This window comes from Podospora pseudocomata, chromosome 3 (assembly GCF_035222375.1).
Source record: "Podospora pseudocomata strain CBS 415.72m chromosome 3, whole genome shotgun sequence".
Classification (NCBI taxonomy): domain Eukaryota; kingdom Fungi; phylum Ascomycota; class Sordariomycetes; order Sordariales; family Podosporaceae; genus Podospora; species Podospora pseudocomata.
The window spans coordinates 3769902-3790409 of NC_085887.1; the positions used below are offsets into that span (position 1 = coordinate 3769902).

General features: G+C 55.3%; 4 protein-coding genes across 4 annotated transcripts; 2 read left to right on the forward strand and 2 right to left on the reverse strand.

The window, feature by feature from the left end:
- Positions 1-1084: 1084 nt before the first annotated feature.
- QC762_311200 (NRPS protein) lies at positions 1085-8765 on the reverse strand. The gene is made up of 2 exons (XM_062889415.1): positions 6895-8765; positions 1085-6839 (listed from the first exon to the last, which is right to left on the reverse strand). The coding sequence occupies exons 1-2, from the start codon at positions 7321-7323 to the stop codon at positions 1278-1280; spliced, it is 5991 nt and encodes a 1996-aa protein (XP_062745340.1). The 5' UTR covers positions 7324-8765; the 3' UTR covers positions 1085-1277.
- Positions 3261-11263, forward strand: QC762_311210 (uncharacterized protein; the record flags this gene model as incomplete). Its single annotated transcript, XM_062889416.1, has 2 exons — positions 3261-10546; positions 10848-11263. Exons 1-2 carry the CDS (start codon positions 10147-10149, stop codon positions 11261-11263), a joined length of 816 nt encoding a protein of 271 aa, XP_062745341.1. The 5' UTR covers positions 3261-10146.
- A 1614-nt stretch (positions 11264-12877) lies between these two features.
- Positions 12878-17218, forward strand: QC762_311220 (uncharacterized protein; the record flags this gene model as incomplete). Its single annotated transcript, XM_062889417.1, has 3 exons — positions 12878-13012; positions 13111-14074; positions 14163-17218. The coding sequence occupies 3 exons, from the start codon at positions 12878-12880 to the stop codon at positions 17165-17167; spliced, it is 4104 nt and encodes a 1367-aa protein (XP_062745342.1). The 3' UTR covers positions 17168-17218.
- Positions 17202-20329, reverse strand: QC762_311225 (uncharacterized protein). The gene is made up of 3 exons (XM_062889418.1): positions 19295-20329; positions 18632-19237; positions 17202-18588 (listed from the first exon to the last, which is right to left on the reverse strand). The coding sequence occupies exons 1-3, from the start codon at positions 19678-19680 to the stop codon at positions 17502-17504; spliced, it is 2079 nt and encodes a 692-aa protein (XP_062745343.1). The 5' UTR covers positions 19681-20329; the 3' UTR covers positions 17202-17501.
- Positions 20330-20508: the final 179 nt, after the last annotated feature.

Here is a 20508-nt window from a genome sequence, read left to right on the forward strand (position 1 = left end):
GTAGGCCACGCATACCTCATGGGTGGTTTGATGCTAGATGAACGCCGGGTTCTCGCTGACCTGTGGTACATCGAACTCCAAGCGTCTTCAGAGCTTCGCTGCATCCCCATCGCTGCGTCGGCCCGCAAACCCAGTGCCCGTGTAGAGCACTGCTGTGTTCTCGCCGGCAATGCTCTGTGTCTGTGGGGAGGTAATGCCAAGATCGAAGAAACGGACACTCTGAACAACCTGTACATGATGAACCGAGGCGAGCGACTCTCATCCCTGTGTGTGTACTCATTCATGTCAGCGCTACTAACCAAGGGAAACAGAAACATGCCACTGGTGCGTAGCTCCCGTCTCCAGTGCGTTCTTGATGTTTCCCCGCCGCCTGGGCGCTATGGACATAGCTTAACCCTCGTTGGGTCGTTCCTGGTCATCTTTGGCGGGCACTCCATGGTTGTCATCGGGAAGCACATAGTTGTACTTGGGGGAGAGCCGAGTTTGAGTACGCATGCTAACCGGAAAGAGCTCGCCCTGGGCTACGTGCTCGACACGACGAAATTTCAAACACCGCAAACATCTTTGAAACTGTCTTACCCAGCTCCCTTGAAGAAACAACTGTGGTAAGTACCACGCCGGATATGGCGTTGCAAAACCACCCAGAATAGAGCCAAATCTTCGTGGGGTGACTGCAAAGCTGGTTAGGTGGTACATGATGGTATGTAGAACCATGCTTCTCGAATAAAGTTGAACCCTTTTAACGAGGTCTTTACAGGCTTCAAAAGATAGTTTCTAGGCCTTGAAAGATAGTAAATAGGTCCGGAAGGATGGTTAATAGACCTTGAGAGATAGTTCAAAGCCCCCAAGAGATAGTTAAAGGCCCTTGAAGTGATAGTTCATAGGTTTTATAGGATAGTTAGTAGGCCTAGAGGGATGGTCAGAAGGCCCCTTAATATTCAAAAGGTGTAAGCTAACAGTGATCATACATTTTACTCCTGCAGTTCAGTTATCGCCCACAGCCGGCTACGTGCTCAAGGTAGGTACACAGCCTAAAAGACAACATTAGTGATTCAAGCAAGGAAAATGAGGAGAATGCAAAGACTAGAGGTAGAGTTTTGACAAATACTATTTCATATTCCAAATAATCCTATACAAGATATATACCAGCCCATCACAACCATGCAGAAATAATGTACAAAAAAAGAACAATATACACAAACTGATTGACTATACCGCCAACAGCTAGAAATCCCTGTAACCAAACATGGCCAAAGAAAAAGAAAAGAAAAAAACGCCTATGCAATGTTCAACTCCTCCCCAGGCCTGTTCACCAACTGCTCCAACGAAGCACAAACATCATCCAACAACTTCACCGCCTCCTCCTTCCACGACTCAAAAGTGATAACCTCAATGGTCAAGGTATCCCCATCATGGAAAGCCTGAATCTTCCACTCCCTCAACGGCTCCTCGTACGCATACAGCGTCTCAAACTTAGCCTTGCGGTCCAAGAATGACAAGGTCTCGACGTGGGCCACATCCTGGTGAACGACCGTATCGAACCAGGTCACCTCCTCAGGATCCCAGTCTGTGCAATTCCGGACAATCTCCTCCAGACCCATGCAGTCGTGCGAAGAAGTCATCATGTGCTGGGTCTGGAGGGCCTCGAGCAGGTCGTAGCCGGTGCGGATGGGGACGTCGCCGTCGAACTTGACGCGGGTGGGGACGTACTGCCAGCAGGGGCCGGCGATGGCGTTGGCGTCGGGGATGCCGGGTATGTCGACGCTGCGGCCGGAGGCGACTTCGCCGAATACCACGTCCTTGACCTTGAGCAGACGGGCAAAGGTCAAAGCCCAGGCTGCGGAGGGAAGGGTAGCTACGGTCACGTCGCGGCTGCGGGCGGCGATGTTGACGGGCTTGTGGATGGCAAAGTGGCGGCGGTCGGTGATGGGGATGTCGGGTCTCAAGAGAGAAACACCCTCGGAACCGGCAAGGAGGTCGCGCCAGTAGGGGATGGCAGCGGGAATGCCCTCTTGGATGGTGTAGTCGACAAAGGTGGAGAAGGGGTACGATGGAGAGACCGACTTGGGGTCCTGGTACAGCTGCTGGAGCTGATTGAGGAAGATGGGAAGGCAAATCTCATCGTACTGGGCGTGGGACAGACGGAAGACAAGGGTGCTCTTGGTGCCGTTGGTGACAAAGAACCACTTGACGAAGGAAGAACCATAAGGCATCTTGGTTTGGGCATCCAGTCTGCTGACCTTGCCGGCAAACTCCTCGACATCGTCACCGTCAATCTCATATTCGACAATGTCGACGATGAAGGGGTTCTCGATCACCACGCTGTAGCAGACATCATCAAGGCGGACATAGACGGTGCGAAGGACTTCGTTGATGGCGACAAGCTCTTGGCAGGCACGGAAGAGCTGCTTCTTGTTGACCATGCCCTCAAAGTGCATGAGCTCATAGCGGATGGAGAAGCGAGGAAGCTCAACGGTACCCCTGACGGCAATCTCCTGGAGAGGTCTGGTGGGGAGCACATCGAAGATCTTCCATGACTTGTCGGCCAGCGATCTCTGCATACGACGCATGAAGGAGGTTAAGAGGAGAGAGAAGGGCTGGTAGTCGGCCTTGGAGGGACTGGATGGGCTCGCGGGAGAGCTGCTGCCCTGGCCCCTTTGAACGTTAGTGATGACAGTGGGCGATGGCTGCATGACATTGGCCATGTCATACAGAGTCCGGTTGGCAAAGACCTGCGCGACGCTGAGCTGCATTCCGTGCTGACGGGCCTCGGAGACGAGCTTCATGGCGGCAATCGAGTCACCACCACGGTTGAAGAAGCTGTCACCAAGGAAGATCTTGTCCTCATCGACCTTGAGAAGACGACTCCAGATGCCCCGGAGCAGCTTTTGCTTGGCAGAGGAAGCAGAGATGGCAGGGCCAGACGAAGCAGCCTTCTTCTTGGGGACAGTGAAATCGGGCTTGATCTGGGCCGACTTGGGGAGCACGCGAAGAACAGGAGTGTCGACGCTGAACTCAAAGCTGGCAAGTCGTCCGGTTCTGTAGATCTGGCCGCCGTTGACAGTGGTGCTCTTCAGCCACAGCGGCAGTGGTGTCTGCACAGCGACTGCAGGGGCGCTGAGGGTCTTGGTGGTCTCCACTAACAGCTCACCCACAGCGCCACGCGGGGAGGGGCGCGTGTGGTCAGCTGCATCGACAATCCAGGCACCGGCAATGTCAGCCCGATCCAACCCAAGCGCATCCAAGTCAGCACCCTCCAACTTGAACTTCTTGCTCATATCCTCAACTTCTTTGCTGTCAGCATCCGTCAGACACTGCAAATCACCGACCTTGACCTCCTTCGCATTGCCCTCGCAGAGCTGGTGCACCACTGTCCGGAGCTGCTCCAACACTCGCTCCATCGTGTCCTTGCTGACCGTCTTGGAGTCGAAACTGGCCATCACGAAGAAGCCATCGGAAGAAAGGGAGCACACCAACATGAGGGCATACGTGTTGAACTTAAGCGCTTCCTGGGCCGCCTCGCCATCGCCCGCCGGCACCAACCCGTTGGCCGGTGTCTTGTCGTCAGCCTCGACCTCGCCAGCTGCGGGATGCAGCACGAAACCAGTACGCAGCTCGCAAGCCTGAAGGGCGTCGTCGCTCAACTTGCGGATGTGCTGAAGACCGGCATGTTCGTATGGGATCTGACCGACAATCTGCTCGGCAATGGTCTGAAGATAGTGCTCGACGGACGACTCGCGGTTGATGGTGACCCGCACAGGAACGGTGGTGATCATGGGACCCTCGATCTCTTCGACGCCTACGATGGGGGCATTGCGACCAGTCAGTGTCTCGCCGAAAACAATGTCGTTATTGCCGCTGCAGTACTGGGAGGCCACCAGAGCCCACGCCGCGCGAACCACGCTGGCAAGAGTGATGGTGGCACCGGGCACCGATGGGAGCTTCCGGCCATCAAGCTTGATATCGACTTCGAGGAGGGAGTCGGCCTGGGTCTGGTAGCCCTCAAAGGGAAGACGGGGGAACTGAACACCCGTCGCACCGTCGAGCTGCTCACGCCAGTAAGTGTCGCATCCTGCACGATCAAGCCTGTTGTTGAGGTAGTCGATGAAGTGCTTGAACTGGGCCGCTGGCTTTCTCGGAGCAACACCCTGGTAGGTCTGGTTGACACGGTCAACTACCAGGGGCATCGACCATCCGTCGTAGAGAGCATGGTGCATGGTCAGTACAAAGTGATAGACGTCGCCCTCGCGGATCATAGCGTAGCGAACAAGCTTCTTGCCGAGACCCATCTCCTCGTCCCGGTCGTCCTCGAGATACCTGGCCAACGATGACGCAGTGCGCCACTGGATAGGCTCCCTGATCAATACTTGCATGAGACCGTAGTCGGACACCTGAACGATACGAGTGCGGAGGATGGCGGAGTCGGCGGCGATGGCCTCGAAGGCATTCTGCAACTTCTTGGCGTCTTTGGCATTGTTCATCTTGAGCACACGCTGGGCTACATAGGCCTCCTTGACCTTGGCAGAGAGCGCCATCAAGGCCTCTTGGAGCGGTGTGCAGGGATAGACATCCTCGATATCGGCCTTGTCAACCTCGCAAAGCTGGCTGGCCTCGGTCTTTGCCGCCTCAGCAGACCAGGCCTTGTCGATCAGGGAGAAGGGTGGGACGTCAGCAGCAGCACCACCGCTTCCAGCCTCTGCCTTCTTAGCAACCACAGCCATATCCCGGAGGACAGGGTACCGGAAGACATCGGCAACCGACAGAACAATGCCTTCAGCGCGAGCAGCGGGAACGAGTCTCATGGCCCTGAGAGAGTCTCCGCCGAGAGCAAAGAAGCTGTCGCTAACAGTGATGTCGGTATGGTCCCCAAGCAACGACTTCCACACAGCAGCCAGTATCCGCTCCATCTCGGTCGAAGGGGCACCACCTTCGCTGCTCTTGTTCTTGCGGGCGCTGCCAGTGATCTGCTCGCGCGTCATGGCGCCTCCAAGCGCACGAAGCTTCTTGCGATCGATCTTGGCAGAAGGCAGCACTGGCATGTCGCGGAGAGGGATGAATGCCGCGGGGACCATGTATCGGGGAAGGTCGACACCAAGCGCTTCCTCGATACCGGTCAGGGCCTTGGTCAGTTCATCAGAGAAGGTGGCCTCCGCTTCGTCACATTTCTCGGTTGTGCCGCTCTTGCTGCGAGGCTCGGCCAAAAAGGCCACCAAAGTAGGCTCGGCACCCGCAGGCTTGATGACCTCAGCAGCGATCTTGACACGGCTTGGGAGGTGGTGCCGGAGATGGTGCTCAATCTCGACCAACTCAACACGCTGTCCACGGAGCTTGACTTGAGCATCCTTGCGGCCGATGAAGACAAAGTCACCAGACCCATCAGCATCGTACCGAACAAGATCACCAGTCTTGTAGAGCCGGCCGGTTCTGCCAGGGATCTCTTTGTGTCCGGCAACCAACCATATAGGGTCCTCAATAAACACCTCAGCCGTCTTCTCGGCCTCACCCAAGTAACCAAGACCAACGACGGGGCCTTCCACCAGCAGCTCGCCGACTGATCCGACAGGAACCAGACGGTCGTGGTCCTCGGGGTCGACAATCCAGCCTACACCGCCGACACCACGGCCAATGTTTCCGGTCGTAAACACCTTGCGCTCGTCCTTGTTCTTGGCAAAGGTGTTGTTGACAGTGCAGCCGACAGTGCATTCGGAGGGGCCATACGCGATAATGACGCTGGTCTTGCCCTTGCTCCACGCAGCCGCATCAGAAGCCGAGATGGCTTCACCGCCCAATCCCAAGACGTCAAGCTCAGCAATCACGGCGGGATCGAGCACACGCGCAACACTGGGTGTCATATGCGCCATGTTGGCGCCACTGGCCCTGATGGCACCGCCAAGGTCATTCATGCGGTCGGCATCAGAGGGGATGCAGATGGTGCCACCGACTGACAGAGTGCAGAGCATGCAATCGATGCTGACATCGAAGGCATAACTGGCAAACTCGAAGCACTTGGTAGAAGACTTGTACCCCACCGCCTCAGCACGGGGAATAGCACCGCTGGTGAAGTTGGCGTGAGAAACAACGACACCCTTGGGCTTGCCTGTGCTGCCAGAGGTGAACTGGATGTAGAGAGGAGAGGTGACAGTCGGGATAGTGGGCAATGGGGGGAGCTCGCCCTCGATAGTGGAGAAAGACTGGAACAGCTCCTCGTTCACCGTTACCACCTGGCTGCCATCTTCAGGAACAAGACGCTTCGCCAGCTCAGTCTGAGCGGCGGAGGCAACGACCAGCTTGCCGCCGGTTTGCTCCACCATGGCGCGCAGTCTGCCCTCTGGCTGAGATGTTGGGTCCGTCAAGGCAAATGCGCCACCAGCCTTCATGATGGCCAACAAAGCGACGATGGTCCACCGGCACTTTTCGAAACATAGCGGTACATTAACACCAACTGTGATGCCCTGAGAAACAAGGTAATGCGCCAGGCGGGTAGACATGAGCTCGAGCTCGGCGTAGGTCCATTGGCCATCCCACGAGGAAAGCGCAATCTTGTCCGGGCGAGCGGCGGCCTGCTCAGATATGATGTCTTGCATCGTCCGGTCGATCAGAGGGGGCATTTCGGCGTTCCAGGCCCATATTTGGTCGAGGTCACGGCCGAGGGGCTCGAGGAGGGCCGAGATGGGGGTTTCAGGCTGAGTGGTGATGATATTAACCAGTTGAATTAGGGTGTCGAGTCTGTCTCCGGCCTGCCGGGAGTTGAGGGAGTCGGGCTTTTCGGTGGTAGGGTAAACGCCCTCGAGGGTGAGGGCAGAGGCATGCTTGGAAACACGGAGTTGGAAGTCGAATTGCTGGGGATTGTCAGTCAGTCGTGTTTCAGGGGGGGTCAAAAGGTGGAGTCCATACAGATGGTCCAGCCGTCTCTTTTTGGGGAAAGGAGGTCTCTCTCTCGTCATTGAAGAAGAGGTAGAGGAGCCCTGGGCGGGCGATGTTCTCGGTTGAGGTCTTGACGGCCTGGAGGAAGGTTGAAACAGACTCTGATCGTGACCTGGTCAATTCGAGACCGAGGGCTTTGAGGGAAAAGCGGGTGGAGATCTCCGATGGTGAGCCTTGCGACTTGTGGCCCCAGGAAAATTGTTCTACTCTGTCGTCGTCGCCTCGTTGTCTTTGGAGGAAAGCACCCCAGGCGAGAAGAAGGGCGTCGAGGGCAGACTCTGATTCGGGTACTGGTAGCGTCCTGGTAACAGAGTCTAGAGGAATGGTCTGGGTGTCGAGCTGCATAGCATCGCGGCGGAGGCCACCCAGAATGCCGGGTGCGTGCTGGGCGAGATGCATATTGTCTGGTATGTTATGCCGAGCTGGCTACGGGAAGGGACACGACTGTCGGTAAATTCCCGCTTTCTATCTCTTGTCGAGAGGTTCTTTGCCGTGTCGTGGTAGCGTGTGGTGACGTTACAGGACAGGATCAACGCATGGGGGTGGGCAGCGGGATATCCCTTTCTGCTACTTTTTGTTCGAGGGAGAATGCTGACAAGAGAGGTACAATAATCGGGGTGACACTCTTCTTGCAGTTCTTGATACAGAGAGGAAAAAGGAAAGAAATCAGGAGAGGGAAAGACCAGGTATGACCGGCAACTTTTCACTTTGGTGAACCTGCATCTGCTAGACTAGCGAATCCAACCCATCCATGTTTGGATATGTATGGGCGCTGGATACTAGCCGGAATGATACCCCATTCCCGGGTCTTCACTACTAGACCTTACGACAAGAAATAAAAACCCCGCTCTTGAAGGGTCTGGGGCTAGGTTCAGGTTTGTTGGACATTGGCTCGTGATTCTCGAGCCCTTGAATACGGCAAGATGACACGCCGATGGTCGGGACTAGCAACTACTTTCCTGGATGCAAGACGGGAAGGAGGGCGCGGTATCGACTCGACCGATGAACCGAGATGGCTTCCTCGCCGGCCTCTAGCTCCCTTCTGTCTCCGCAAGCGAGACTTGGCCATGTGTGTGACCAGGTTCATGGCCTTTTGCTCTCTGCGAACAAGTGGGTACGGATCTGTGAAGATGGCGTGGCCGGGCATGTGGCGAGAGGGATATCCCCATCCCATCCCATCCCATTGTGCCTTGTTGCAGGCAAAGATGTGCGATGCCGTACGAGAAGGATACAGGTATGTATGTACGTACGGTATTAAACTATAACAAACAGAAACAGGCAAAAAGGGGTTCAAGGTGATGGTGTGTGTGTATGTAGTATGTGATGTCACGCTGCGGAAGACAGTCGGCCGAGCGTTTCTCATGAAGGGGATTCCCTCATCTGGATGTGGCCCCGAACCATTGACCAATGCAGTGGGTGGGGGAAGGTGTGGCTTGCTATTGCTCATTGGATGGGTGAGTAGAGTAGTGGTGGTGGTGGCAGAAGTCCTGTGCTCCCAGAACATGTGGTAGGTGGTGGTGATCAAGAAAGGGTGTGAAGGGAGGTGGGGTGAGGGGAAAAAAAACATCAGAAAAAAAAGCCGTTGCTGAAACCCCGATTCCATATCTCGACAGGGGTTCAGGAGAGCGTGTGGAGTGGAGTTTGGTCAACAGGGGGTCCCTGGACGAGGGACGGATCAGATAACTTTACTGGGCATCGTGTCATTGGGTGGGGTTGTGGCTCCATCGAGGGACGTCAATGCCGAGGGTTGAAGTTTTTGAGCGAGATTTTTGAGATTGGCGGGTTTGTTGGAGTTGGTTTTGAGGGGGAGTGCTGATCTTGAGATTCCTGCAGGACTGCGATATTGGAAGAGGTTCAAGGTGCGGTGAGTGTTTGGGCAACTTGGAGATGTGGTTGTGTAAGTGAAAGGGGTTGGCTTTTCCTCTGAGCCAAGGAGGCGTCCTTATTGCCGCCCGCTATGAGCCGCACTTTGGGGGGTTGCTCCGGCTTCGGCTTCGGGCCAACACAACGCGGGTTTTGTCACAGCGGTGATGATAACACCGAGCATTGAGTTGTCAAGAATGAGAAGCCAGCGTTTTTGAGGCCGATGACTTGGGAGCATAGAGAACAAGACAAATCTTGAAGTCATGAGCTCCCTCCCCCCCCCCCACGCGAGTCCCTAGAAATTGAGATTGTGCAACCACGGCCGGTAGCCACTGACGAAAACAGACATGGTGCTTGGCTTGCTTCTCAGACAAGATATTCAGAGAGGGTCTCGCTGCTATTTAACTTTTCTTCCAAGGCCGCAAAGCCGCCCCTTCTTCCCGGGGCGGTGTCACGGGTCAACTCAGGCCACGGAGAAAAGAGACGATCCTTCTGATCGGGTTCTTCCCGAAGGATTTGCCATTTTTCTTGAGATGATGATGATCATCATCATCACGCGGGCCCTGATTCTGGAGTTTGATGATGCTTTAGGAAGGAGGGATTCTCTCACGGCAGTCACGGCTACGTTACCACCCCTACAGCTGCTTGGTTGTTGTTGTTGTGTTGTTGCGAGATCCAGTCCCACTGTCACTTTGTGGGTGAGTAGGTGAGGTCTCAACAAACCGGAAGGGATTCCACCTATGGAGTATCCCCGCAAGCGTACCATCAGGAGGTACCTACCTAACGTAGCGATCATCACATCTTCATCATCCCGCGCGCGGCGGCGGAGGAGGTAGGTAGGCATTCATATCGGCTATGTTGACGCGGCTTCTCTGTTGGCGATGCAGCATCTTACCTCCGAGATGCGGTAGTTTTGCGGCATTACCCGTCACTAGGGGACCTGGAAAGGTGAAGTGATCGGCACTGTACATTTCTCTTGTCAGGGCGGCAATATGCCGTTGTGGGTTATAGTAGATGAATTTGCAAACGCCGCTTACGTTTTGTGAGGTGCGAAAAGGGATCTGCGGTTCGGTGAGGTTGCATCAAGGTAACGTGCACACAGGATATGCGGCGGTTGCGGTTTTTTGATGGTGAGGAATGGGGTAGGTAGAGAGAGGTGAGACGAGTAAGACGAATGAGGGCCTTGATGGTCCGGGGGGGTTGATATATCTTGTGCTTCTTGTCTGCTTTTGTCGCGGTGTGTTGAGTTGAGGGTGTTGTTGTTCTGTCTTAGTGTTTGTTAGTCTTATACTTCACCTCGTGTTTATACCTCTTATACATTCCTCCACCTATTACGGTAAGAGAGACAAACCGCCCAAAATGCCTTACCTCGTCCTCCCAGCCCTCATCCCCGACATCCGGCCCTGCTACGACGCCTACTTTGCCGCCTTCACCACCGACCCCTCCGGCTCTTTATTGCTCGACATCCTCTTCCCCTCGGGCGTCACGTCCGACGAGTTCCGCGAGGCGCACACCAACGGCACCCTGCAGTGGTGGCACACCTCCGAGACGCAGTACACCTACAAGTGTGTCGACTCGGAGACGGGTGAGATCATCGGCATGGCCCTCTGCGACGTGTTTGTCAAGCCTAGAACAGAAGAGGAGCGCAAGATGCCAGAGATTGGGTGGCTTCACGGGGAGCAGAGGACACGGGCGGAGAGGGTGCTGGACGGGCTTTGGGGTGCGAGGGAGAGGATTATGGGGGGGAGGCCGTATGTTTGTGAGTGTTTTATTTTTCCTTTTTCTATCTGATGGTATTTACTCGATTTTTGGACAAAAATGCCATGTGAACACAGCAGCAGCTCGCTTGATATTTCCCTTGCTGGAATTTTCTTGCGAGAGAGACTCTTGTGCTTCTTGCAGAGACCACGTGCTGTATTGTTTCCTGGGAGGGTACGTTGAGCGTTGCAGCGCATCCAAGTGGCGCTTTTTAGTCTGGGGTGGTCTTTCGGGGACCTCATTTTGCTGCCTGTAGCTTTCCCATCACGTCAAGCATCTCGCTAATATCATCACCGCAACAGACATCCACGCTTTTGCCGTTGACCCCAAGCACCAAGGCAAGGGAGCTGGCTCTACTCTTGTCCAGGCCATTGTTGACCTCGGAAACACTATCGGACTGCCCATCTACCTCGAAGCGACGCCCACATCGGAAAACGTGTACTTCAGAAAGGGCTTCAGGAGAGTCCCCGCGGAGATAGCCCAGGTGGTTCACGAGGCGGCCGTGTTAAGGACCAAAGAGGACGTGGAGGTACCGCTCATGGTGAAACTGCCGCAGGGTGTGTATGGAGTCAAGGTTGATGGGAGAAAGTTGGGGGAGGTGTGGGCGGAGTGGCAGGAGGAGAGGAAGCAACAGCAGCAGCAGCAGCAGCAGCAGCAGCGCCAACAACAGGTTCAACAACAACAACAACAACAACCAGACGTTGAGGTTAGACCATAATAGACACGCACTTCTAGATCTGTGCTAGAAGAAGCTTGTCACCGGTAGATGGCCGATGAAGGCTCCAAAATTGACAGCTTTGACAGTTGATGGCGCCAACACGGAGAAGCATACGAGTACGAAGGTGGTTGCATGGAGAGGGCATTCCAGGCCCACCCCCCCTCTCTGAGAAACGTTTCACGCACAGCAGACACCACCACACTTGTGTCTCCTCTGCCGTGTCTCGATCCGAATTCGAGGTTCAGATGAGACAATGCCGTGGCTCGCTGACAGGCACAAGCGCAATCCACAATGTGTCATTTCACCGTGGGCAACTCCAGACGACCCTTTCACCCGTGAAGCTACCGCTCGGTGACCGTGTCCGACGGCCTTTCTCGGACATGACGACAGTGTGGCAGAGTCGATGATCCGTGGAGAAAGGGTGATGGAGCCACAGACGAAGAATTTTTATCAGATGATCGTGATAATGCACAGGTGGAAACCAGCAGGGTGGGCTGTTGTCGGTCCATCCATGTCTATAACGTAATGCCCCACCGGAATCCCAAAGCGGCGATATCTCCGGGCTAAGACTTCGGGAAGTTTGTGCTTCGGGAGGGATGTTCAAAGATGTTTGACGAGGTCGTTGCCCCCAGCTTGGGTGGTGTTACGGAACATCATTACACACGAGTTACGCCATTGTACCTCTATCGACATTAAAGATGGTGGGGATCAACGGTAATACAGCAGACAAAAAACCAAAAGACCAACGTTGCGAGAAAAAGCAGTAGCAGGAGTTCGGATGGTGGGCAAGAAAGAACGTTTACAGGGGTGTTCGGTGGCTGGGATGGCGAGCGTTAAAATGGCTCGTTTGCATGGAGCCGAACAGTGGAGATTCTTCGGATCAGATAACTTTAAACTGGGTCAGCTCCCCTTGCCCCTGGTCACACAAGAAAGTCGGATGAAGACCTCGAAGACCGGCGGTGATCTGGTGCCATTCCGTTCAAATCTCCCACAAATAAGTAATCTTTTCACAAGATACATACCGTGATGCCTACTTCATCTGATCAAGGGACAGCAAAGCAGGAACCATGCAGGACGACCGCATACCAAGGTAATTAAAAAAGGACGCAACTCGAGGGTCACATCGAAGACTATCATGTGGGGGCCGCCCAGCGCAACAAAATTTTTATCAGATCCGTCCGTTCACCTAATCAGATCCGCCCTCGCCAAGGCCGGAATCGGGGTCAATGGGTGGTGGGTAGAACCGGGGGCTTCCACTGTCGTTTTGCCGGGGGAAGTTCACCTCACTGTTTCGGCTGCTGAAGTGACTGGGGTGAGCGGGGGAAACATACAGTAAATTGGTCACCAGAATAAGGTAGTAAGGAGACCAAAAAGAAAAATTGCTTGAAATGTGTTTCCCCCAGGGAAAAGATCAACGCCCCCGGGAGACGGGGGTATTCATCCCGCCATAACTTCTTTGGCCTGTGTTGTGTTTCTCTTCCCATGTCCCCTTTCAGATTGTGATCTCTTCCCACGCACAATCTCTTCTCTCTCTTGTCCAGAAAAAGTGGCCTGATTTCGCCAAGAGAACCTGCCCCCCCGCCGTGGAAGCAACACGGTAAAAAAGCAGGTACAATGGTGGTCGAGGCTTCCGGAGAGAAGCGTCCGCACAGCGCTGCAGCGAGTGATGCGGCCGCTGATAAGGAGAAGGCACTTGCCCCTACCACCACTGGAAGTGCTTCTGATGCGCCGGCAGCTGCCGAACAAGCCGTAAGTCTTTTCTGTGTCTGCCCCTAAATCCCCCTTTTCGGCCCCTGAATAGCTTCACTCATTGTTTACATTTGACTCGATCCCTAACATCTCTCCAGCCCCAAGGTGGCCTCCTCGTCTGGCTCAAGATCTTTGCTTCCGCGTCGCCAACATGGATCGACGTCTGTCTTCTCATCACCGGCGTCATCTCCGCCGCCGGTGCCGGTATCCCCTTCCCCCTGATGGGCATCATCTTTGGCGAGCTCGTCGACAACATGAACGATGCCACCTGTGCGGCCGGTGACTCTGACCTCAGCTCCACTTCCACCTCCATCAACGGCGTCAACGACCCTTTCGCCTATGAGGCTTCCATCAACGATAAGGTCCTCAAGTTGGTGTATATTGCCATTGCTGCCTTGGTTTGCATCTACGTTTACGTCCTGTCCTGGTCTCTCTTCTCCCAGCGTCTCGCTCAGAGACTCAGGGGGCAGTATGTTCAGGCTTTGCTGAGACAGCCCCCCGGCTTCTTCGACGCGCGATCTGCCGCCAGTGGTGAGGTCTCGACCAGACTTCAGGGCGACATGACTGCAGTCCAGGCCGGTACTTCCGAAAAGGTGGGCGTTTTGATCGCCTCGACCAGTTTCTTCTTCGCCTGCTACGTCGTCGCGTTCATCAAGCAGGCAAAGCTGGCTGGTATTTTGGTCTCGCTCATCCCGGCGTTCTTGCTCATGGCGATGGGCGGTGGCTTTTTTGTCACCAAGTTCATGGTCATCAGTGCTTCTTCCCAGACTGCCGCCAGCAACATTGCCGGTGAGGCGCTTCAGCACGTCGGTGTCGTGCAGTCGTTCGGTATGGCTGGCAGACTGGAAAAGAAGTTTGCCGAGCATGTCGCCGTGGCTAGAGGTGCTGGTGTCAAAAAGGGCATTGCTGCTGCCATGCAGGCTGGTATGCTGTACTTTATTGCGTACAGCGCCAATGCTCTGGCCTTCTGGCAGGGTAGTCGCATGATTGTTGATACCATCAGGGGCGAGGGGACCGAAACTGTTGGTCAGATTTATACTGTGGTGTTCTTGTTGGTTGATGGTATGTTTTTCTCTCTCTCTCTCTCTCTCTCTCCCCCCTCCCCTTCCCCTTTTTTTACTGACTGTCAACAACTAACACTCCCTGAAAGCCTGTGTCTGTCTCGGCAACATCGCTCCCATCCTCCCCATCCTCGGCAGCGCCTCCACTGCCTTTTCTCGTCTGATGGCCGACATCAACGCCCCCTCCACCATCGACGGCACTTCCTCCGAAGGCGCCTTTTTGCCGGTTGAGACCACCACCGGCCACATACAGCTCGAAAACGTCTCCTTTGCCTACCCCTCCCGCGCCGAGCAGCCAGTCCTCCGCAACGTCAACCTTGTCCTCCCGGCAGGCAAGCACACCGCCCTCGTCGGTCTTTCGGGAAGCGGTAAATCCACCATCGCCGCCCTCGTCGCCCGTCTGCAGGATCCCGATTCTGGTGTCATCACCCTGGACGGCACAGACATCAAGACACTGAACGTGTCCCACCTCCGCAGTTTTGTCTCTCTCGTCCAGCAGGAACCTTCTCTTCTCGACCGCTCCATCCTTGAGAACATCGCTCTCGGTCTGGTCAACTCCCCCAAGCCAGAACACCAAGCTCTCAAGGCGGTGGTAGAAGGCGGCGAGCTCGCCGAGTTGGCCAAGAAGGGCAAGGATGCCGTTGACGACAGTAACGTTGCCAACCCTGCGGTGCAGGAAGTCATCCGTCTTGTCAAGGAGGCTGCCGTCCAGGCTGACGCGCACAACTTCATCTCCAATCTGGAAAAGGGCTACGGTACTTTTGCTGGGCCCAAGGGGTCTTTGGTGTCTGGTGGCCAAAGACAGCGAGTGGCGCTCGCGCGTGCCTTGATTAGAGATCCCAAGATTTTGCTGCTGGACGAGGCCACTGCTGCGCTGGATTCGACTTCTGAGAAAAAGATCCAGCTCGCTGTTGAGCGGGCTGCCGAGGGGAGGACGGTAATTTCCATTGCTCATAGGTTGAGTACCATTCGCAATGCGGACAAGATTGTTGTTCTGGAGGCGGGTGAGGTTGTGGAGGAGGGGGTGTACGACGAGCTGATGGCGAGAGAAGATGGCAAGTTCTTTGCCATGGCCAAGCTGCAGAGCTTGGGTAACCAGGAGGCTGCTGCTTCGGCTGTTGCTGAGATCAGCGAGAAGAAGGATGTTGTTGTCGTTGACGAGGAAGAGGAGGAGGCAGCCAAGGTTCTTGCTGCTTCCATCTCCAGCAGGGATGAGTCTGCTGCTGAAAAGGCGGCCAATGACAAGGAGGAGAAGGAGAAGGAGGCCGGCTGGGGATCCGTGTTCGCCGGTCTGGCCCGTCTTGTCAAGCCTTCTTTCCCCTGGTTGCTTCTGGCTGTCTTCGCGGCTGTCATTGTCGGTGGTACTTTCTCCGGATCTGGTCTCATCTTTGGTTTCACCGTTGGTGCTCTCAACCCGTGCGAGAACTCGCCCGAGGACATCCTCGACCTCGGAAAGTTCTTTGGTGGTTTGCTCTTCATGCTGGCCTGCATTGAGCTCCTGGCAAACTTCTTTGCGTGGTCGTGCTTTGGTCTCATCGCCGAGAGAATGCTGTATGCCATCCGCGTGCTCAGTTTCAGAAGCCTAATGGAGCAGGGTGTCGAATGGCACCAATCCGGCGGCCGCAACCCTACTGCCCTGCTTGACATCATCACCAAAGACAGCGCCGCCATCGGTGGTTTCTCGGGTAGCACCATCGGCACCGTCTTTGCCATCATCGTCAACTTCTTCGTCGCCATCATCCTCTCGCACATCATCCAGTGGAAGATTGCCATCGTCTGTCTCTCCGTCGTCCCGATCCTCCTCGGGGCGGGCTTCATGCAGCTCCGCCAGCTCGCCCGCTACGAAGAGCGCCACGCGGCCTCCTACGCCAAGGCAACCGGTGTGGCCGTCGAAGCCGTCCAATCCATCAAGACCGTCGCCGCCTTGTCCCTCGAAAAGGAGGTCATGGGCTCGTACGCCCGCCTCCTGAAGAACACCCGCGACGAAATGGTCCGCGCGGCAGCCTTCACCAACGTCTGGCTCGCCATCAGCAACAGCATGTCCTTTTTGATCTACGCCTTCGCCTACTGGTGGGGTTCCCAAAAGATCATGTCGGGCGAGGCCAACCAAACCCAATTCTTCATCATCGTCGTCTCCATGCTCGTCAGCGCCCAGCTCTGGGGCCAAATGTTCACCCTCGCCCCCGAGTTCTCCCGCGCCCGCACCGCCTTCTCCCGCATCATGAACGTTTTGGCACTGGGAACAAACAACGAGATCGACTCCAAGCGTGGCCCGCACGGCAAGCCCGGCCCCTCTTCCGACCCGGAGTCTGCCCTCTCCCCGGCAGCCAAGGCCGCTACTGGTGGGGAACCAGGCATGAAAATCACCTTCACCAACGTCACCTTCTCCTACCCCTCCCGCCCAGACCACCGGACCCTCAAGAACGTCTCCTTCACCATCACCCCCGGTCAGTTCGTCGGCCTCGTCGGCCCATCCGGAGCAGGAAAATCAACAATCATGTCCCTCGTCCAGAACCTCTACTCCCCCTCGTCGGGCTCAATCCTGCTCGACAACGTAGACATCACCTCTTCCGTCGCCTCCATCAAAGACTCCATCGCCATTGTCCCGCAGGACCCGGCCTTGTTCGACGGCAGCATCCGGTTCAACGTCTCCCTCGGCTCCAAACCCGACCACGTCCCCACCCAGGAGGAGATCGAGGAGGCGTGCAAGCTAGCCAACATCCACGACGTGATCATGGCCATGCCGGAGGGGTACGACACCCAGTGCGGCGCCTCCGCCGGTCGCTTGTCCGGTGGGCAGAGGCAGAGACTTGCCATCGCGAGAGCGTTGGTTCGCAAGCCGAGGTTGTTGCTGCTTGACGAGAGCACTTCGGCTTTGGATGCTGCCTCTGAAGCGGCGCTGCAGGAGGGGTTGGATAAAGTCGCGCGGGGGACGACCGTGCTGGCTATTACGCACAGACTGCACACCGTGAAGAAGGCGGATGTGATTTTTGTGGTGGAGGGGGGCGAGGTGGTGGATAAGGGGACGCATGAGGAGTTGATGGGACGGAGGGAGGGGTATAGGGTTAATGCTATGCAGCAGATGTTGCAGTAGTTTTGAGGGAGGTAGATATACCCAGAGGAAAAGGAACAAAAAGAAGGGGCTGGGGGAGGGGGGGGTAAGAAAAGGTGCAGGAACGAAAGAACTCGGATACAGTACATAGCATGCATGCATTGTTTTGGTTTATTGGTCATTTTTTAATATTATATATATACATCTTCTTTTCGTCATGTCTTTGTTCCCGCGTGATGTTTCCACTTTGTCAATCGGGAGTTGGGGTTAATCAGAATTGGACAAGTGTTTGTGATGAATGGAAATCGCTTCCTCTACTTTTTATTTTTTTTGGCGGGTTCATATACAAACATTATGATCTAGCAAAACACCCATGTCAAGCCCCCTCCCCTGGCTTTGGCCCCGGAAAGCGAAAATACCCAAAGCTCGTCGCTCCCGGCCCGGGACTGACAATGTCAGGACTGAACAAAATCTCCGGACTGTTCACCTCTGACGTCGTCGACGCCCACCCAGAGCTGGTAGGCGTGGTGATGGCACTGTTATTGTACCCCTGGAACCACGGCGGCGGCGGTGTCTCGTTGGTGTGAGGTGCCGTTGGAGGCCCATTGGTCGCCGGTGAGGGCGTGTCCACCGCCAGCGACGGCCCGCCGTGGTGGTATCTACTGCTGCTGTGTGCTGTTCGCGGCACAGATCTCGGCTCCGGCTCCTCCGTCTTGATCTCTTTGTGTCCTTGCTCCCTCACCTCTTGGGAGAACTTCCTGCCCACCATGTAACTGAGGTCTGACATGTCACCAGCAGCGGCAAACATCTTGAGCCGTTCTGCAAACAGTACCCTGCTCTGTTCGCCGACGCTGAGAACCCTGACAAAAGCGTCCAGAAGGTTATCATCTGTCTTGACACCGTGCCTCCCAAGCTCGAGGTTATCCACAGCCCCGACGACATTGAGCCACCAGATGCCAATCTCGTAAATCTTTTCCATGGTTGAAATCCTACCGTAGCAGCGCCCTGGCGGTAGCGAGTTCAGAAACGACAACGTCTCGTGCGCGATGATGAGCGGATAAGTGAACCGCATGCTTTCGTGGACGTTGCCGAACGACAGCAGGTGGGCGCGGAACGACAGTTGCCAAGTAACCAGCTTCAGCCACTGACGAGTAATCGTGAGATGCACCCTTTGCATTTCTGTGGCCTCCTCCCCTGACTCTGTCACCTGTGACAGACGGCGTTGGAGCTCCAGCAGCTTTGCGGCTTTCATGTTGTGAGCGGCCGGCGAATCTTCGTTTTGGGGGGAGGTGTCGTTCCACGCAGCGACAAAGTCCTCACCAACCGGCTTGTATACCTCCGCCAGCTGTAGCAAGCCAGCATGGACACCTGGATCTTCATACCGGTATCCAAAGGTTGGCAGTTCTGGTTTCCGTCTGAAGCTCGTGATGGGCTTGTTTCTCAGGATGGCAAATTCCCTGTTCCTGTCAGCAGACGTCCTCGTCCCGTAGTGGTCACGAAACCTACCTCTCGGAAATCAGAACTGCCCAGAACAGCCTCCTCCTCGCCAGGTCATCGTCTTCTTCCGAACCTGCATATCCATCTTCCCGATCCAGACCGAACTCGGCCGCCAGAGCGCCTGTTTCTCGCAGATACACCCAGGCTTTTCGGCTGTTCCCCATTTCAATGTAAAGTCTGGACAGCAGAAACGACGTCAAAATATCGTTCAGCTGGAGGTGAGCAACATAGTCGTATGCCTGGCGTGTGGCCGAGCATTCTTCCAGAAACGACTTTGCTGCGCTGATCCAGTCGGTATTACTCCCTGATGGGGGCCGGGAGGGTGGTGGAAGAGATGCAACATGAAGGGACGTGAGAGCCGATAAGGCAAGCAGTAGCGTCCTCTGAGATGGCGGAACCGAGGGTTGACAGCAGTAGCTCTGCAGTGTGGGTAAGTGAACTACAGGAAGGAGAGGGTACAGGTGAGCCGTGTAAACCTCAACACACAGCGGAATGAGATGATGGTATCTCTGCCGTCCAGAGCGGCCATGCTGGGCGTCAGCAGACGGATTCGGAAAAGGCGTGTCGGGAGGCGTGGACTGAGGGGTGGCGAGACTGCTCGGGGTGGTCTCAAAGCTGTTTCTCGTTCCGGGGTTAGTTCACGAAATGCCCATCGTGCTGAATAAAACATACTCGGCGCTGCTCTCCCTCGACGCTATCCCCAGCACTTCCTCCTCTTTTGACCGTATCCTGTCAAGAACTCGACCATGACCTGGCTTGGGACCTCTTTTCCGTGGGACCTGGTCCCTTTTGCACACCAAGGCGGCATTGAGGCACTGCTGGCAAGGGAATTGGTAATCGCATTTTATCCGTCTCGTCCTGCAATGGTCGCAAACCTTTCTGTTGGCCGTCAAGCTTGATGCTGTCCTCCTACCCCCTCGGCTGGACTCAGTCAAGCTAGGTTGTCGTTTTGTTGGTGCCGGTGTCTGTCGTGCCTGCAATGACGGAGTCGGGTGCGGTAGCCCGTGCCCCTGGTCTTCCTCGTCCTCCGTTTTGATATGATCCATATGTGTGTCCATTCTTCCCACCTAACCCCCTGTGATTCCGTTTCAACTGCCGTTTCCGTTGACCAGGGCCAGGGCTCGATATAAGCGTTCGTCTGATGTAATATCGCGTAATATGCCAACGTGTCTATCCGTTCATCCCAACTTTTTATTTCTTTTCTTTTTTTCCCACTCAATCTCAAAGATAAAACAGTGAGCCAACCGGATGGCTTCCCACTCTTGACCGCAACTGTTAAGTATCCTCTTGCCGGGCCGGTGATGATGCTTCCTTGTCGTCACGCTGTCTCGGGAGTCCGGATTCTCGAAAAACAAGTAGAGAAAAGGGTCCGTGTGTTTGGAAGAGACCCCTTGCTCGAAAAGATAGGCGGCAGGAGCGCGGGATGGGAAGAGGGAAGGGTATGACGGATGCCAAGACACCCCCTTTCGCTCGCTTCCAACCCAACGGCGATGATCACCGCAAACCCAACGGATGCTTGTCCCAGTCCGGAGTCTGACAACTCAGTCGCGCAGAATCGGCTTGAAGGTGCTGTTGGTGGTCATCAAGCAAAAAGAGAGAGAGAAGAGGGAAAAGAAAGAAGGGACAAAGTGATTGTGAAAAGCTGGTCGTCATTATACATGCGTCCAGCGCGCGCTGTGAAAAAAAGAAGAAAAGACTTCACATCGCCACCTGCAGGAGCAAGAATTAGTCCTGCAAAGGTGGGGACATGGCTACATATTACCCCTGGCCAGTGGCAAATGCCCCATAAAACACTTGTTTTCTTCCCGGCAGTCTTCTGAATGGGTGGTTGGTTGATGAGGCTCTTGCAATGATGGGTTATGTAATGTAGGAGGGAGGCGCCGGAG

What these genes read in the sequence shown, in the direction of transcription:
- QC762_311225 (XM_062889418.1), bottom strand. Translation starts at nt 19,680, where the DNA reads ATGGACACACATATGGATCATATCAAAACGGAGGACGAGGAAGACCAG. An exon ending in TCGAGGGAGAGCAGCGCCGA is followed by an intron (nt 19,238 to 19,294) that starts GTATGTTTTATT and finishes AACGAGAAACAG; the next exon opens with CTTTGAGACCACCCCGAGCA. An exon ending in GCAGTTCTGATTTCCGAGAG is followed by an intron (nt 18,589 to 18,631) that starts GTAGGTTTCGTG and finishes GTCTGCTGACAG; the next exon opens with GAACAGGGAATTTGCCATCC.
- QC762_311200 (XM_062889415.1), bottom strand. Translation starts at nt 7,323, where the DNA reads ATGCATCTCGCCCAGCACGCACCCGGCATTCTGGGTGGCCTCCGCCGC. An exon ending in AAGAGACGGCTGGACCATCT is followed by an intron (nt 6,840 to 6,894) that starts GTATGGACTCCA and finishes GACAATCCCCAG; the next exon opens with CAATTCGACTTCCAACTCCG.